Source organism: Anser cygnoides, chromosome 21, assembly GCF_040182565.1.
Source record: "Anser cygnoides isolate HZ-2024a breed goose chromosome 21, Taihu_goose_T2T_genome, whole genome shotgun sequence".
NCBI lineage: Eukaryota > Metazoa > Chordata > Aves > Anseriformes > Anatidae > Anser > Anser cygnoides.
The window spans coordinates 5071977-5090551 of record NC_089893.1 but is presented as its reverse complement, the minus strand read 5'-3'; the positions used below and the strand labels follow the sequence as shown (position 1 = coordinate 5090551).

The window sequence follows — 18575 nt, the reverse complement described above, 5'->3', positions numbered from 1 at the left end:
CGGGAGCACTGCAAGCTGTGCAAAGCAACCGGGACGTCACTTACCGTGGGGAACCTCCTGAAGCATCCTTCTCAGCTCAGACCAAGTGGCAGATCTGTGGTTCCTTGTAGTTCGCGCTCTGTGCTAATTCCTCCTTACTGGGCCATACTAAAGGGAAGACACAGGGACATTCCTCCCCATACAACAAAGACTGCATGTGGCAAGGAACCCACCACCACCACTCTAAAAGGCAGCTCCCAAGCAGGCGCTGCTCTGCTCTGATTTCATGAGCTTTCTTTTGCCCAGGCTTAGCATGACTCTTATTATACACCATGTCCACACCCCCATCAGATTACTGCCTTCCTATGAGACTGCTGGTAAAAACCACACCCACACCTTTTTATTCTTTTATTTTCTTTCCTTTTTTTTTTTTTTTTCTCATTTTTCTCCTGTGGGTATTCATTTTAAAGGACCATCTTGGGCACCCGCCTTAGGAGGAGCCACACAAAACGGGTTACATCGATAGAAGATGCTCTCTAAGCAGAACCTGCTAAGTCCAGGCACGTCCCTCTCTTGTGCTGTGACGTTAGGATGAGGATGAGGTTTGGGTGCTTGCAGTGAACTCATCGCCTAGAGCCAGCTGTCCACCTGGCCCAAACACTTCCTGGGCACAGGAGGGCATCGCTCTGGCTCCCTCTTCCAGGGAGAGCCCCAGTGCACAGGAATGGTGCTAACTGGGAGAACTGGGCATTCCACGTTTACCAGAGCAGCTACAGATCCTGCGAAGTCACCAGATGAAAGCTTCCCTGGCCCGTCAGGACAGCTTGTCCTGCCAAATGCTCCAAGTAATTAAAATAAAACCACCCCAAAAAATCCAGCAGTCAAAGCACGTTTCCTTTAAGCTTATTTAATGATATTTGAAACGCTTAAATTTTCTATTTCCCAGATCCTGAAAACAGATATTTTTTTTTTAAGTGACCAATATTTAATTCCAGAAACATACAACCTTATCAGCTAAGTCATAAAAGAGCTATTTTACAAACATACATCTGGATAATTAGAACAATAAAGTCTTTTTAGACATTCAAACATGATCAGTAAAAATACAGGATTATTAATAAAGATTTTTGTGTATTTTTTTAAAGAATACTTCCAGATTTTTTTCTTCTCTTTAAAGTAAATCTCTGTTAAGAGTACATGATTGTATGTTGTACAAAGAAAATAAAAATATTCTAGTATGAAGAGAGCTCCGAAAGACTTAATTCAAAACAAAACAGCAGTGTTTTGGCTGCAGTATCCCTTTTGCAGTACATCTGCTTGTCAGTTGGCACCTTTGGGGACGGGGAGGGAAGTCAGGGATTTCTTTGGGGAACAGAGAGAGAAAACAATACCCGATACCATCGAGCACTGAGACCACAACCAAGGGCCACCCGCAGAAGCATCAGACCCCTCTTCTAACAACAGGGACAGTATCTGCAATTCAGAACATCTGCTTTATGGAAATCGGAATAGTGCTGTCTGAAAGCTGACCAAACCCACCTGGACTTCTGAGCTCTTCAGGTTCACGTTCCATACCCTCCCTTCTGATCCCACCTACGGGATGTTAAAGAAATCTCCCTCCCTGCAACACGGCACGTTCAAGGAACCAGAGTGGCCAAAGAGCATCTTGCCATTTCATCCTCTACCCCTCTAGGGGAGAAGGAAACTTCCCTTCCCAGACAGCACCCAGCCCACCTTTTTTTTTTTTCCTTTCTTTTTTCTGGTCCATGAGGAAGAACCTTTAATAGCAGAGAAGAGAAAGCACATCTCAGAAGGACATGAAAGATGGTTGCTGTACTACATCCTTGTTCCCATGCTAAGAAACCCTTGCTCATCTTATACTGGGAGAGGAAAAAAAAAAAACAAAACAAAAACAAAAACACACAAAAACCACTGGAGTAGAGGGGCCGGGGCAAACAAACCAGAGATCACTGTCCTGCTCTGCTGTCCAGTCTGAAAAAGGGAATGTACAATCACCAGCCAGGAACAAATTAAAATGCCTTCTTACACTGGGAACTGGAATTTAAAAAGGGTAATCTTATGGCTTAAAGAGGGGGAAAAATGAAAATCCTGAAAAGCGCATTTGAGTTCCAGCTCCCTCCACACAGCAAGCCATGGCCTGAGGTCTGCCGTACAGTAGATGTGCTAGGGAGTAACGAGGAATCCCTCGTAATTGCAGGTAACCGCACACAGGAGAGAAAGGATCCCTGACCCCACCGTCATCTTTTTAGAGTAATGCCCTATTTGTGAGGATGATCGACGTAGCGTAAGAAGGCCAGGTGAAAACAAAACCCAAACAGGACGGAGCACAGCGTGACATTTACAATTTCCATACAACTGGGTTCAAACGGGTCGCTCCCCTCTAACACTCCTTAAAGCACCGTGCATGCAGTCTGCTGCACTGCACACTGCCCGTGTCATCCGCCCCAAAGGCTCCTCTGCCATCACCATCAGCCTAGCAGAAAGTGAGGCTGTTTCCCCTTAGACATCCTGAGAGGAGACAGGGACAGAATCGCACCTCACCTCCTCCTGGCCCACATCCATCAGGGGACGGTGGAGAACTTCACTCCAGCAGCTCCAGAGGCAGAAACGCTAGGATGAGATGGCAACATGAATGCTCTGCGTTCCCAGCTTGCTTTTTCACTGGCGTTACACTCTTAGAGAAGAGACAACACGGCGGTGGATGACACTACAAAATGCTTAAGCAGAAGTGGAAAAGTCAGAGGCCACGTGGGCGATCGCCCCTCCACGGCCCATCTGAGCGACCTTAAAATTCATGCAACCTGGAGAAACGAGAGAGCCAAGGATTTTGTCTTCAGTTACAAGGGAAGAGAACTGAGCAACCAGGCCTTCTCAGGTCCTGTCCTTGCTGGTTTTCAGTGGAGTCTTGAAAAGCCAGAGTAAGCTATTTAATACGGTTTGATGGCGATTTTCAATCAAGCATGGGAACCTGCTGGAAAGCTTTTAGACAGCTAAGGTCATAGTAACTGCTCCCGTTTCTGGAGTGTGTAAACCCAGACCAGCATCGTGCCAACTGACCAAGGGGATTTGAGGGTGGGGAGAACAAGAGTCCTTGTCTACAGGGAAAAAAAGGGCTTTGAACACCAAGTCCGGCTACGGCCCAGCTCTTTTTCTGGCAGGATCAGGTAAAAAGATGCCACATCAGCATAAGGCAGCATTCTACTTCGGGGGCTTATCAGAGGAAGTCTAGATGCTTATAACCAAAGGAACTGTATGGCTGAAGGTGAGGGGGGAGGTCCCACCAGGTAAGAAAGGAAGCGCTCGGCTAATACTGACAGTATATTCATGCAGGTGCAGCAGGACAGGCCTTAGTGGGTCCCAAGGAAGAAGCAGCTCCTGCCAGCATGGAAGAGAACACTTTGGCTTGTGTTGGCAGTGTAATGCTCCTGCTGGTGACAAATGACACTTTGTGCAATTGGTTCTAAAAAAAAAAAAAAAAAAAGAGAAAACTCCTCCCTGCTCTGAAAGGGCTTACGGCTCCATCGTACGATCAGGTCCCAAATCCTCTCTGCTCAACCTCTGTCCATCTTTTCATGAATTTATCGCTTGCGTTATTTCTAACTGGAAGAACAAGAACTGTGTTTTTTTCCAGTGTGAGTAAAAAAAAAAAGAGAGCTCTGATTCTTTGCCAATAGCTGAAGAGAAACCATTTGTTTTAATGGAGCAGGGAGTGTGATCTTTATGCTGACCAAAGGCAGATTCTCAGCACTTCACGATCCACGCAATCGCAGTTGCTATTGCAGTTCTGATGTGTTAATGGGATTTACAGGTCTGTGACGCTGGGGACAGCTTGAACCACCCTGTGCCAAGCAGGTGCCTGCCCTAGGGCCAACTCCAGAGCAGAGGCACAGCAAGCTTAGGCTGTCCAGCACTAGCTCTGCTGGTAGGCTGGTATTTACCATCTTGTTCCCAGACTGGAAGGAATTACAACAGCAAAACCCATTAGAACAGGCCTAAGGAAGTACTAGAGAGCTGTTCCAGCCTTCTTTGCTTTGCGCATCTCTGTTTCAGTTAGAACACATTGGCACAAATCAGTGTTTTTTAAAAAAAATAAAAATAAAAAAAATAACACCCCAAGCCCTCAGCAAGACATACTTTCAGGTACTAAAATTTACTGGCCCTATAATCAGCAGTACCTGTGGCTAACTCAAATGGCAGCCCTTATTCATTCAGTAGTGAATCAGGGGCAGATACCCATCTGCCCCACATCTTTGAAACACTTCTGGGTTTGCATTTTTTCTTTTTGATCCAGAGAAGAGTTACAAAAGTGCTGCAGGTCCAAGTATTTTTATCACTTTACAAAGGAGACAATGATCAAAGCCAACAAAGTCAAGAAAAAAAATTAAACCTATCTTTCTCCTCTCCCAGCCTAATCTTGCATGTCAACAAAGGAGACCTCTAACTGGAGAGGGGGGGAAAAATAGTTTGCCCAAGTGCCTGGCTATTTAGTGCATGGAAAATTCCCGTTACACGCGTGGTGACATGAGTATTTCCCATGCAGTTTTATAATATAGATAGTTCCAGCCACAAGTCATCCTAACACCTTCATAAGTAGCTCTTCGCATGGCAGTTTGATTGCCAGCAGGGAGTGCAGAGTCCAGTCCAGTGAAGTAAAGATACACCTGCACACAGGCACACCCTCTCCCCTCAGACCTGACCTTTGGTTCAGGAGCAGTGGGAGGCAGCGTGTACTGTATGCAAAGGGCTAGAACTGTCACTACCCAATTAAAATAGAACAAAAAAAAAAGGCAGATTAAAAAATTAAAATGTGCTTTTGATACACGGAATGAAGTCAAATAAATACATTGATTTTTTTTTTTAAATGTCTAAATACATTTTTATATCCTACACCCAAAGCTCTGTACATTTGGTTTGGTTTTTCTTTCTGAAAAATGAATTTCTGGTATCAAGGAGAGGAGGAGTAGAATAGAACAGACTCCCTCACTGACAAGATAGTGCAGATGCTCCACAGGAAAAGCACCCATGCCCACTTCGCTAGAGTATGGTTCACGTTTGGATGGTCCGAACCCTCTTGTCTCAGAGTCCACACGGAAGACACTAGGTGCTGGGTCCTGATACTCTTCATCCAATCTTCAGCCACTCCTGAAAACATGACTAGCTTTTCTCTGATGGAGGGGAAAAAAAAAAAAAAAGGGGTGGTGGTGAGAGAGGGAGAGGGTGCAACGAGAGGTGAATGCCTAACATTTCTGAACATTAGTATTACCAGAGAAAGCGTGCTAATGTGAGAGAGAGCACATTTAACCTGAAGACCTTTGTTAGTAATCCCAGCAGTTGCATCTCGAGGATGCCTAAGGCAAATTTAAAAAGCCCCATGACAGCCACTTTACACAGTATCAGAGACACCCCGGAGAAAAAAAGGACAGATTGGAATCATTTTACATGTTCAAAAATCTTCGTTTGGGACTTTACATCAATCTAGCCTTCTTTGAAAGAGAAGTTGTACGTCCTTAGATGTCGGTCTTTGGCAGGTAGGGGTGAGAGAGCTCGCAAACAACCTTTTCAGAGGAAGGAACAAACTCCTCTGCACATGTGAATCTCAATGGATTCTACTGACCTTTCTTGGAATCAGCACAGTCTCAGCCCTGTGAGAGATGCTGAAGTAGATGAAACTCTTTTTGTGTGTGTGTGAAACATTAAAAATTGACTTTGTGCTCTGTGGTTAATGTCTGATGCCAACATGGTGCATGTTACCTATTGTAGAAGGTGTGGTTGCATACCTGAGTGCTCTCCTGTGGAGGCTGATCCAGCCAGCCCTTGGCGACGGAGGATGATGTAGTCTTCCTCAACCTCCTAAAACACACATGAACAAACAAAAAAAAAAGAACACCGAAAGTCAAGTGGCTTTTTCTCCTTTATCATGTGAACAAAGAGGGCTTCAAATGGGAACAACAAGTTGCACTGCGGGTGACTGGAATCGACCATGCTACTACTGTGACCCACAACGGATCTCAACTCCCTTGGCAGCACTTTTATTAGGCCTTCCATTCCCATTCAATATTCCACCTCTTCCTCAAATTTCAGTTAGATTAAAGTCTGGCTATCGACTTAATGGGTCAGTACAGCAATTGCTGTGATGGATGGACAAACCCCAATACATACAAAAAATTATTTTGGATATAGTAAGTTTGAAAACTTCGTTATTACCCTACTGCAACTTACCACCTTCTTTTAACATTAGCAACAACATGCAACAGATTCAGCAAGCCTTTATGTGTCGGTAAGTCATACTCATTGCATTAGTGGTCCCTTCAAAGCTCCACTGCTGCAGACATGCAGTTTTGTCCTACCCCTGAGGAATCTCTCCAAATGCAAAGTATTATACATGCATCCTGCCTCTACAACTAGTAGCTTGTTGTAGCCCCTCAACGTATTGCAAGCAAAATGGCACCAAGTTTCTCCTTCGAAAGCTTCCAGAGCCGAACACATAAAAAGGCACAACTGCCTGCCTTCCTCCGCAAAATTATTTTCAAACTCTTTTCTAAAAGAAAATCTAGAGAAAACGATAACTCTTGATACTGCAAATGGAAACGTACTATACCTTTAACTTTTCAAGGTTGTTCTCTATCTTCTGAATATACTGCATCATCTGCACACGCGACTCTAAAGACAAGAAGTGAGGGCTTGCTACAACTGAGCAGGACTCTTCCACTCCCCCCCAGCGCGAGACCAGCATCTCCTCGGCAAACGGGGAGCTTCCTCCATCCGACTGCGTGTCCCGTGGGGAAAGAGGCTGCTGCTGGGCAGAGTCCAAAGAGGTGTGGCCACCTGCAGTGCACTGGAGAACTAGAGATGATACCTCCTCATCTGTGGAGCTCTCCTGCACCGTTCCATATCCATCAAGGATCAAATAATTTCCTGTTAAGAGAACAGATTTTTACGAACACCTCAGTTCCATAATCACCGAGAACCACTGACCTGTAGACAGTTTAAGCAGACTTTAAGAAGGATAAGTGGTGAAAGGCCCATCTCCTGAGACATTTTAAAATGGGTAAGAAAAAGCATTTGTGAACACTACACAGAATAGTGATTATATTAGACCAGACTAGCTTGGTTCTGAATGGGACTTTACAGATCAAGGCTGGTTTTTGCACTGCAGTTTGAAAGTTACGTGATTAGACGAGCTAATCACATCCCCTCTTGTTTTTCCAAACTCTCTGTATCCAATATAACATCTGAAAAACCTGCACTTAATATTAATGGTACCCACAAACCAGACTGCTGGATTTGGAACCTACACTTACTGGTTACAGTACTGAGCACCCCTTTAGATGTGTTAGCTTCAAAATTTAGCCTGCTGAAGGTAATTAAAAAAACAAAGCAATTACAGACAGAAACACATTCACAACTGCACCTACTAATAGCACTACATTGAATAATTTCTCTACAATATTACAGCAAAGCTAGCATGTGGAAGCAGAACTGACTGAAAACAGGTCAATCTAATTTTGATGTCCCTGCACAGTTAAGAAAGTAAACAGCATAAGTGGTGACAAGTAAATTAGATGCTTCAAGTTGTTGGCTCAGTTTTAATAATTTAAAATGTTTCCATAATTCAGGGAAAGACAAATATATACTTGGAAGGCAGCATTTGGACGGTCACAAATTGGCTTATTTATTGGCTCATGATAGAATCCATAAATTCATATTCACAGATAAGAAATTTCAAGACTAACAGTCATATAGAATCTACCAGCTAGTACCTACTTCTGTTATAACATGCACAAGATAAACCTCAACTTGTGTGCTAAATTTAGTGCAGGGTCACCACTCGGGCTGATCTAAATCACAGGACTTTTCCAAACACAAAGTGCACGAAGTCCCATGAAGGTGCTTACAGCTGCTGTCTTGGAGCTAGTTTTCTGCTGAGTTAACAGCTCTACAACCTTCTTGAAGGGTAGAAGAGAGATGCTTTGAGATGCCGCTCAGGTAAGTGCCAAATATAGCAAATGTAATAATAATAGAAATAATGATAAGCTTTTAAGAGCTTCAGACTGAGGGTGAGGTCGCTGGAGACAATTACAATGCAAAGCTAAACTCTAAGTTTCTTTTCTGAAGCTCAATCAGCAGAAGCCAACACAATAGCTACAAAAAAATAGTATGAGTCACGGGGGCTCTGTGTGTAGGGACTAAGGCAGGGCTTTGCCTTCAGGGCCAGTGTTTTCTCTATAGGTCCCAATGGTCAGCTGAGATACAATAAGGTCCAGTGCCAACAGCAATCGAGAGCTTGCACTGTGCCCATACCTCTGTAAATACAGTTTGTCACAGTGTGTTAAACCCCACAGGATTTTAGTTTCTTCTTTCATGAAATAGAAAAAATCATTAAGCACAGCCCTTTTCAGGGCTAGAATAACTGCCAAGGACTAGAGAACTAACTTTAAATAAATGTCCTATATTGTACCAGCAAGAGAAGCGTCACCAGGATAACATACTGTGGTTTTCTTTAGTATTTCCTATTTAAAATTGAACTCAGGTCTCTAATGTCAAATCTGGACAGCCTATCATTCAACGAGGTAATGAAATATGCTCACCTGAGATCCGTATTTGCACATCCTCCTCTTCCTTCCTTTCCATTAGTTCACTTTCAGATGGATTTTCATCACTGTGAGCTTCTTGCGCATCAAAAAAATGCTCCCCGCTCTCATCAGCGCCCACCCCTTGCAGCTCTGCGGTTGAGATCTCCAGATTCATACTCATGCGGTCTATTGCTGAGTTACTGCTCGATCTGGGGTCTCTCCCTATCAGCTGCATGGCATCCCCTGAAGCTGGTGATTCAGCTGAAGTCCGGAGGCCATAACTAGCTGTGGATTCATTAGTTTCGGTTCTTGGAAGCATGCGGTCTGTTCCAGGCTGGTGAAATTTGTTATCGTCAGAGTGCTGTAGTCCAAGCTCACTTCCACTCTCCGTTTGGGCTTCTTGAGAGACGGTCCTAAACCTGGGAAAGCGCTGCCGGTCTTCAAGGGTCCCCTTCTCAGAAAAGCCAAGCTGCTGTACCAACAGTTTTTTCAGCAAGTCCACTGCAAGTAGAGATAATGTTGGCAAAGCTTCACAGACCACATTCTCCCTAACAGTGATTAAACTAGACAAAAAGGCCAAACAGAGATATCTCAGAACAGCCAGCCCTCTTATTGTTCTTGGTAGAAAGCACAGGGGTAAAAATAAATTAAAGGTCTGAAACATTGTACCAACACCTTACTCCACATTTCATCTTACAAGTAAAGGCAAAAGCAGCAGGAACAAGTTCCATCTTGCTTAGGAGAAACAGAGAAATCATCTACTGAAATTACCCAGCAAGTGAATCGTAGTGCAGGTGAGTGCCCGGGTGTTACCTGCCCCCAAATGAACTAAAAAGCAATAGCACTAACAGGGGATTCCCACCTTAGAAATAAGCATATTGAGAACATGCCACCCAACGTCAAATAACAGATCAAAACATAGAAGACATTTTCCCTAAAATTTCCTGTAAATTTATGCTGATTTGAACTTCAACCCACATTCCTTTAGCTCTCAAATTAACCCAACCAAACACTTCATAATAAGGACACGTCGTTCAAAACAAAAATACGATGCTGCCAAGAGCGTAAGTACACCGCTCGTTCTCACAAAGCTCACGTAGCACTCAATAAAAGCTGCGAGTTCACACAATGCGACAGTCTAAGAGGAAGGCTCTTGTCAAAATGTGAGTGACCCACAGCTGCTGCTAGAGGGCTGCTCTATGAAGCCTGAGCAGTTACGAGACGCGAGGCACTAATACCATCTTTACACACTTCTCATACTAAGGTTCTCCATCACCTGTCTCTGAGAACAACTACTAAGAACATTTGTACAGCCTTCAGAATTAGAAGAGGGCTTTGAATCCCATAAAAAGGAGAAGCACAAATGGATCAAAAAGATCCGAGGTAAACTATTAGATTGCAGAAGACTGTCGTTACTTGTAAAAAGAGAGAGAGAGAAGAGGGAATTGGGGCCAAGGATATGAATGCTCTGCATTTGAGTAACAGCAAATGATCCACAGAGAAGCAATACAGACTATTCCCTTCACGTACAATTCTGGGACTTTACGTCCATTTCAAAGTTGCCAGGGAGAGAGATATGGATTAATGAATTCATTCAAATTTTAGGAAGTTATATTTAGAAACACAAGGAACTGGAATGCTGGATCTGATCAGGTAGGTTGCAGAGCCCCGCATCCTTCCTCTGAAAGAGGGTATACCACCAAACAGAGGAAGCGCTTAAAACTCTAAAACCAGTCTTGCAGAATTATCTGTCCATTGGGAAAAATTCCTTTCAATACACACAAGTGTCAATCTAATCATACCCAAACAGCTTCCAGACTCTCAGAAGATCTGAACCTAGACTTCGCCAAGCTTGTGTAAAATATCCAACTTCATTTGCATGATTTTGCAAAAAAAAAAAAAAAAAAAAAAAAAAAACAAAGAAAAGCCGAATCATATTCTGCAACTCATGCAACTTCACCTACTCTACTTCTCTGGTGCTATGAATGTTAAGTCCACAGGCTAACTGCATCGTCTCTTAAAAAAAACTGCTGACTAGCCGTGGCACTTTACAGCACTGCACAAAGCTCTGCAATGTGATTTTGTCATCAAAGCACTTCCTGGGCAGTAAGTAACAATTCATTACCACCCTCATTTTATACATGGGAAAACCACAGCAAAACAATGAGATACCTGCATCCAAAGGGCTCGGTATATGAATTTTGAACTTATAATTCCTTCGTGTCAGATCCACTTTGTTTTGCTGTGCTGTACTACAGCACAGAGAAAATTTTTATTTCATAGAAGCGGGCATTATTTTAGCTCACCGCTTCATAAGGTTGATCTAACAATTCCCACCTCCGAACCATATGCTTCCAGATGCTGCTCCACGATACTTACAGTTCCTTAAGGCATCCAATGCCCACTGCCCTCCTGATACCGACGGTAAATCGGTGGCTGCGTGTTCATAACATGTAGAAGTATCTTTAAGCGTCAGGTCTGCCTGCTGCACTTTATCAAACTGTCTTTCTGTCACAAGAAGACTTTCTACCTCCGACTTTTCGGACATGGTGGGTGAAGAAGTCTGAGCGTTCAGTATCAAGGAAGAGTCTAGGCCCAAATCTTTGTCTAGTAAATAGAAAACATACATTCGCGTTAAGCAACTATGGCAAATATGATGTTAAACTGCAGAAAATTCTGCTTCACATTAACTTTTTCACAGTGCTGCTGAAAACACCGTAAAATACGGTTCTTGAGCATGGGCTTGGTAAAATGCTGATTTGTTCCTGGGGAAAAAAGATTCTTACTCAGCAAGTTATAAAGGAGATGGAAATACTAAGAGGTATGTTTCCAAGGCGTTCAGTATCTCTTCTCCACATGACTCATAAAGAAACCACTCCTTTCCAGAAAAATGTCAATGCTACCAAAAGAGCCCCAAGACACAAGGAATATGGCTTTGTTCTCTACGTAGCAAATTTACGGACACCTTTTACCTGGCCCACTGTTTTACCTGGACTTTGTAGACTACTGGCAGGAATGTCATGCTGCTCTTTGAGCTTCTGCTGCTCCTCTTCTTCACGCTCTTCTCTGCAGGGAGGAAGGAATGAATACAAGCTTTTAGTCACCTGTATCTGAATTACTGCATGACAAGCAGAGCTCTGGCTGACAATCTTCAAGTAGAAGAGGGATTACCAGAAAAAGAACACCAGCCTTTCCTCCCCCAGCTGCTTTTACTTACTCGCCAGGTCCTGACTGTGGTAATGGAATCACTCTTCTGGCACTCTCCATTTTTACAGTCCCTGCCATCTGAGCTATAAGGTCCTGCCACCTGCATAAACACATCAAATAAAAATATGCAAGATGTGAAGCACAACGACTACTGCTCCATTCAACAGTTTTTAAATCCAGCTAATATCATCACTGCTTTTCTTATCAACGGAAACGACTAAACCTGTTGCATTGTTGTGTTAGTTTTTTTAATCCTGTTACAGTCAGTGCCTCAGTAATACCTTGCAGCCACAAGTGAAACACACAGCTTAATGCTCACCTCACCAGGATACTACTCAGCAGAAGGAAATGAATGACAGGACCTTAGCAGGAGCCATCAAGTGAAGCAGTTGTATTTATATATAAATACATATGAAAGCATTAAGTAACCTTTCACGTAGAATTGAATAGTTTAATATGTGACACACTACAACAGTTGCTACATATCGTACAAGTCTATGCCCTGCTTATGCACTGGAAGAAAAAGCACTTGTACCAAAGAGGAAAAAGTGTAGGTAGGGCCTCACATTCAGGCACTGTGGATGCTGATGATGCCAGTATCAAACTCTGCAAAACTAAGCAGTTCTGCAGGAAGATGCAGGATGATTTCAGTGACTTATCTGGCAGTCAGTCACATAAGACCAGAATTGCAAGGGTATGATTTTTTGTTTTATACGTATCTGTATATATAAATACACTCATTTATGTGTATACACCCTCTCCCTGGTTTTTAGAAGCTGGTAGATACTATGCTTGGATACTCCCCATGGAGGCAAACATAACCATGTTTTCAGCTAAGCTTAGATAAGGAACTCAGGTAATTCCTGGACACCTGCAGAGTTACTACACACAAGCAGATGTAAAAGTTCTCTCAAGTACAACAAATCACACAGCAGATGGAACCGAACCAATTACTTACACATTCTTCTCTGAAACCGTCTGTGCCACCAGTTCATAAATATGAGCGCCATTTTCTGACATGGAGATGACGAAGAAAGCTTTGTTATCTGGAGCAACACAGGGAGGGAGGAATTTAATTAGATGCCTTGTTCTGCACAGCTTTCTGAAAATTCCTAGAACTGGACATAACCCCAACCAGAAGCAGTGAAAGAAGAGTTCATGAAATAAACCTATAATGCTATCACATACAAAGACAGATCTTTCTCTGTCCGGGAGATTTGTCTGTTAGTTCAAACTGCTTTGAGACATATTTTTCCCCTCTTTTCCCTCATAATGATTTGCATTTCTAGAGTACCTTTCATCTAATAAAATCAGACTACTTTAACTTAGAGGTCTATTTATAACTCAAGCTGTGCCTAAAAAGGTTATTAACGATGCAGAGAAGTTAAACAGCTCATACAGCATTACAGAGCAAGACGTTGGACAACCAAGAATTAAGCCTACGCATTTCTGCATGTTCTACTGTGGAACTCTAGATCAGTTGAGGACAGTTGGTTTTGTCTAATCTTCATTTCTGGCTTCCTCCTTCGCTTTCCCCATTGGTTACACTGACCTGTTGCCACCTGACGAACCAGAACAGTGTTCAGCTTGATGATAGGACTGAAGGTGTGTTTGCTATCAGCTGTTGATGCCAAGATTTTACTGTGACACTTCAAGACCAGTTTATCATCCTGTTTCTGCAACAGCACCAGAATGTCCTCCAGGAGCAGAGTGTAGAGATCTGCACAGAGCGCAAAAGAACCCAGAATGAGTTAAAGATTCGTGGTTTTCTATCACACCCCTGCAGAAAGAAAAAAGCTGCATTTTTGATTACTCATGCAGAGGCACTAATCAGTGCTATGCCATTCTAGGCAAAGCTTGCAAATCTTCCTCATCAAAACTAGAGCAGAGATCTACAGATGGGATTGGATCATCTCACGACTGACTGCTGTGTCCCTGCATGGCCTTAATGATACTCCAGCACATTTCAGAATTGACAAGAATAATTTAATCAGCTCTGAGAAACACATACACATTATTATAGGTGGCAGTACAGATCATAATTGGAAACTGCATAAATGCTTTCTCTCTCCCCCCCTCTCAGCAAACACATACAAACCCAACTCTACATCAGCTGATGAACAGGACTCACCAATAGTTTTGTCACGATTAACCTTCCAAGTTAGAGGTCCTTCATGAAGCATTTTTCTCTTTGTTAGATCCAAGTTCTGCCAGCAAGGGAAAGAAAAAAAAGTAGCAATATGAAATTTTTATAGAAGCATGGAACGGTAAAGCATGGGAATTTCAGAGGGAAAGCTACAGATAGGCATTTCAGTGTGGAAGTGAGCAGCTAAACCCAGCATGGAAAAAGAAAGGTGGATCAGGAATTAGGTACGCTTGTAAACCAAAATCTTGTGAGAGGTGTTTGCTGTCATTCTTCCTCATTCACTGCTCTTTTGCAGATACTGGGAGTGCCAGGGTGGAGAACTGTCCTTCCAAGTCAAGCTCCTAATGCATTAGGTTGTCTTCTGATTTCTAGGAGGAGTTTTTCCAATATCCCATACAAAGTTTGCAGTTCTAGTATTATAACAGGTTAATGCTTCAGCACTCTATTTGCAAGTCAAGTATGCCTACAAATGACACACTGATATAAAAATCATTCCAATGATCTGATGGACTTTATAATGTCAATGGATTCTTCAGACATTTCAGTGCTTGTGACATTTAGATCTGCAGGCAAGTAGAAGTGACAATTTTCACAAGTCATTCCTTCCAAGTCTCAGAGTCTACAATCAATAACAGCAAGATTTCATAACTGCCAGTAAGTTCTTCATTTCCTAACTAAATGCTTGCAAGTTTATTTGTGGAAGACTACATAATACAGTTTTACAGAGAAGTCTTCATATAAAAATGTCTTTGGATACACGCTGACTTTGGGGAAGGCAGGGGAGTGATAAATAAACAACACAATCTATGCATGAGACAGACATAGATAGTGGTCAGAATGAAATGGGGTTAAAGTATCAAAACATCATCATCCATCTGAAACATGAAAATTTCCTAGAGTTAATTTTGCTCTGAGCGTGTTTTTGCTCGTTCCATTTATCAGCAGTTGACACCAAGTAACCAGCTTTATTAATGTAATTGGAAGAATTTATAGGAGCCACAGTACTTGTAGCAATGGACTTAGAATTTTACTTGGCTATACCTGTGGATCCCCTACACTAATTAGCACCTCTATCAGCTCTTCTTTTAAAGCCTAAAATAATGACTCCCTGAGGCCACCCCATTTTCAACAGCACAACTAAGACACGATTATGTGACAGGCATACCCACTGTAAGATTTACCATCCTCTAAGTACCTCCTACGTGATACAGGAGTGCATTAGCTTGCAGGCCCTTAACATTTATCTCACACAACTTACAAGCTCTATCAGCTCTTCTATGTGCAGAACCATGTTGTTACATCCAGAGCTCTTCAGGAATACAGCAAAATTCAAGCTTCTGAACCTAATGATTTTAATTTTTGTACAGAAATGTATATGCCAAAGGCCATTTGATTGTACATCAGAAGACTGCAGTAGAAAGAGCCACAAATTGAACAATAGCGTTGCAGTAATGGTGCACCGAGCAATTACTTCAGTGTCGTGACTTACCCTGAACTCATCCATCATGGGATCCTCAGACTGCTTCAAGTAGGAGAGGTCAAGACGACGCTGATAATCTTCCAAATGCTGAAAAAAATGCATTGGAGACGGCCACTTTGATAAGCGTAACTAACTACTAGAGTCAGAGAGCAAGCAATCATGAATACTTCCACGTTCCCAAAGGCCTGGGATTCCTGCTCTCATAGGAACACTTGGGCCACAAAGCACCTTTAAGCACAATATACAGTCAGTAGCACAGAGATTCTAGCCATCTTAAGCAGTCTTTTTCCCTTCATCTCTCTTTCTCTTCAGCCCTTAATGCTCACTCCTTTCACCTCCTACCTGTTTGTTCTCAGATTCCTTGACAGCCTGGTTCACGTGGTTAAGAACCTGACGACAATGATCTGCTGCTTTCTTCACTTTCTCTTTCTCTTCAGGCAGTTCTGTAAGAGGACAAGGAAATACAATAACGTTCTCTGATAAAGGATGAAAAGGCCACAAATCTAGCACAGTTTGCCGTCCAAAAATTTGAGAAAGGGAACTCAAATCTGCAGAACACCCTATCAATAAAAGCACTCCATTTCAAAGGTGAAATGACGGGAACACATCTGTGATGGGAGAGAATTCCGTCTGCCCTACTCTGATGATGACCACAGACATCCCAGACTGCACTTTTTTATATTTCTTTTTTAAAGGGCTTACGACAACTGTTCACTGCACAAACATGAATCAGTGAAGTATTCTGAGTAACACAAAAAGTTTACTAAGACTCCACTGTGGTACAAAGACAGCATTGGGACAGATGCTTGAAATCACACACAGACAGCTAGCCAAAGACCCAGCTTTGCTGAGCGGCTGCTTCAGCAAGTGACCACTGGCTTCTGCATTCAATTCTTTATTTATTTACACTGGAAGAGAGAAACAAAGAAAATATAATAGAGAATATCAAAAAGTTGCTACCTAATAGCCTTTTCCACCCTGATACCCTGTATTTATTTTAACAGCTTAAAAAATATATATCTCTGGCTACATACATGCGGCCTTACTATAAAAACCAGTCTTGCACTACAGGAAGAACAAACAAAAGACACCTTTCCAGCCAATGTCTCTTGATCATACACAAATAGACATAGGTGAACCCCATCAATTCTCACTACCATGAGCCACATTATGCATTTAGTTAACTGGCAAATAAACAAGGACATCAAGGATAATGGAGTATCACACGCTTTCTTAATTATGTTTAGAGTGAACTTGTAAGCGCAGTATATTTTTTACGAGTAATGAAATTAGACTGCAGCAGGTATCTGTTAGTAAACATGTAAAGGCATTTTGCAGTACTATTAATCCTCTTTTTGCCTCCACCCTGCTGCAGCCTCCTTTGAGGTAGCCGTAGAGAACAAGGAGGTCTCCCCTAAGTCTCCTTTTCTCTAGGCTTTTTCTCCTGGTTCCCTCAGCTGGTCCTCATAAGACTAGATCTCTAGACCCTTCACTAGCCTTACTAGCTTTGTTGCCCTTCTTTGGACACGCTCCAGCACCTCAATGTCCTTCTTGTAGTTAGGGGCCCAAAACTGAACACGGTATTAGAAGTGTTCAAACCCAACATGGACTGCCATTCACCTATTCCAAAATGCAATTCTCACCCTCCCCCTTTTTTTCCCCTAAGGAAAAAAAAATTAATTGAGAAACAAGGACTGGATTTTTTAAATAGTTTTTTTGTTTTTAACTTGCTCTCCAGTGAGGTCACAATGAAAACAGACAGTGACCCATAAAATTGAACTGAACTTCAATACATGCTTTGAAATCACATTTGCTTAGAAAACCTGCTGTGATGCAACCACCAACCATGGGCTACCTAGTGGAAATGCTTTACCTGTGTACTTAGCAATGTTATCCAGCAGAAGGGGGTACTTAGTCAACCTCTGCATCTCTGTGGGAATGATATCCTTCAGCTGCAACCGGCGACACAGTGGATTACTCTCAGCATCCTAAAATTAAACAGCACAATAACTACATTTGTCATTTTTATTAAGACTATAATTACCTGAACGTGTAACATCTATTCATCACATAAATGTCTATTACTTCACTTTCTAGTAATTAAATACAAGACAAGAAATGCCAAGATCTATCATTCAGACAACACATCCCCTCTCCATTTGCAATTACATATAGGAAAGGCTGATCACAAAAGCAGCAGCTTCCTTCCCTCATTACTTCACAGAGGCCCGGTGCTATCACCAATCAATCTCAGTCACTGCCATACAGGGAAGACATCAGTTTAGCCTTTCAAGCTATAGCAAAACTACAGTACATTTTTCAAAATAACGTCAACCCTCATATTACAGCAGTTCTTCCCAGCCTGTGGTAATGAAGATAATGTTCTCCTCTCCAAATGCCACAAGTATTCGAATCCCTTTCCTGGTGGGCAGAATAGGTGTACAACATCTGTCTTCTGACTGTGGCATGCTTCAAAATTGCACTGCTATAAGCAGTTTTCCCCGCAGAGGTACTCATCTTTAGGAAACAGCCACCTCAAGTGACACGCGATTTTCCTGCCTAGGACAGCTTTTCCTTCCTGCATGGCAAAGGGACATTATGCAGTCCCCTCCCTCCAGAAACGATCAGAAGAGATAAATACAGTGCTGGAAATGATCCCAATCTGAAGGCAATGTTAAGCATAATCTCATTAATGATAACAACTTTATCTACAGCCCTTCATTATCCCATACTGGCCATCAGCCGCACCCTCAGGCAGATCAAACCCTTGCATAAAATTCACCTGCACAAAAGTCTGGAAACGAGAGTCCTTCTTCTGACGCGATTTTATGACCTCTAGAGCAAAGGGCTGGTTACTGCAGAACGTGGCAGTTGCGTGTTTTATCTTCTCCTCTGCTGCTCCACTAAACTGTGCCAGAAAACCACAAAAAGTCAAAATTAGACCCACCTTCAGCATGTGCCATTGATAAAATAGAAGAACAGAATAGAACAGAATAGAACAGAATAGAACAGAATAGAACAGAATAGAACAGAATAGAACAGAATAGAACAGAATAGAACAGAATAGAACAGAATAGAACAGAATAGAACAGAATAGAACAGAATAGAACAGAATAGAACAGAATAGAACAGAATAGAACAGAATAGAACAGAATAGAACAGAATAGAA

At 42.4% G+C, this 18575-nt stretch overlaps 1 protein-coding gene across 4 annotated transcripts in view; it reads right to left on the bottom strand.

The window, feature by feature from the left end:
* Window positions 1–870: 870 nt before the first annotated feature.
* Window positions 871–18575, bottom strand: part of ARHGEF12 (Rho guanine nucleotide exchange factor 12) — a 77437-nt gene continuing 59732 nt past the window's right edge. For all 4 annotated transcript variants that reach the window (XM_013187181.3, XM_066981374.1, XM_013187183.3 and 1 more), the window contains 14 exons: window positions 18189–18314; window positions 17280–17394; window positions 15749–15849; window positions 15416–15493; window positions 13912–13987; window positions 13333–13500; window positions 12739–12826; window positions 11791–11880; window positions 11563–11639; window positions 10953–11180; window positions 8589–9074; window positions 6599–6915; window positions 5778–5850; window positions 871–5165 (listed from right to left, as the gene is read on the bottom strand). In XM_013187181.3, coding sequence (XP_013042635.3) covers window positions 5155–5165; window positions 5778–5850; window positions 6599–6915; window positions 8589–9074; window positions 10953–11180; window positions 11563–11639; window positions 11791–11880; window positions 12739–12826; window positions 13333–13500; window positions 13912–13987; window positions 15416–15493; window positions 15749–15849; window positions 17280–17394; window positions 18189–18314 — 2034 coding nt within the window. In that variant the 3' untranslated portion in view covers window positions 871–5154. The remainder of the gene's footprint in view (window positions 5166–5777; window positions 5851–6598; window positions 6916–8588; window positions 9075–10952; window positions 11181–11562; window positions 11640–11790; window positions 11881–12738; window positions 12827–13332; window positions 13501–13911; window positions 13988–15415; window positions 15494–15748; window positions 15850–17279; window positions 17395–18188; window positions 18315–18575) is intronic.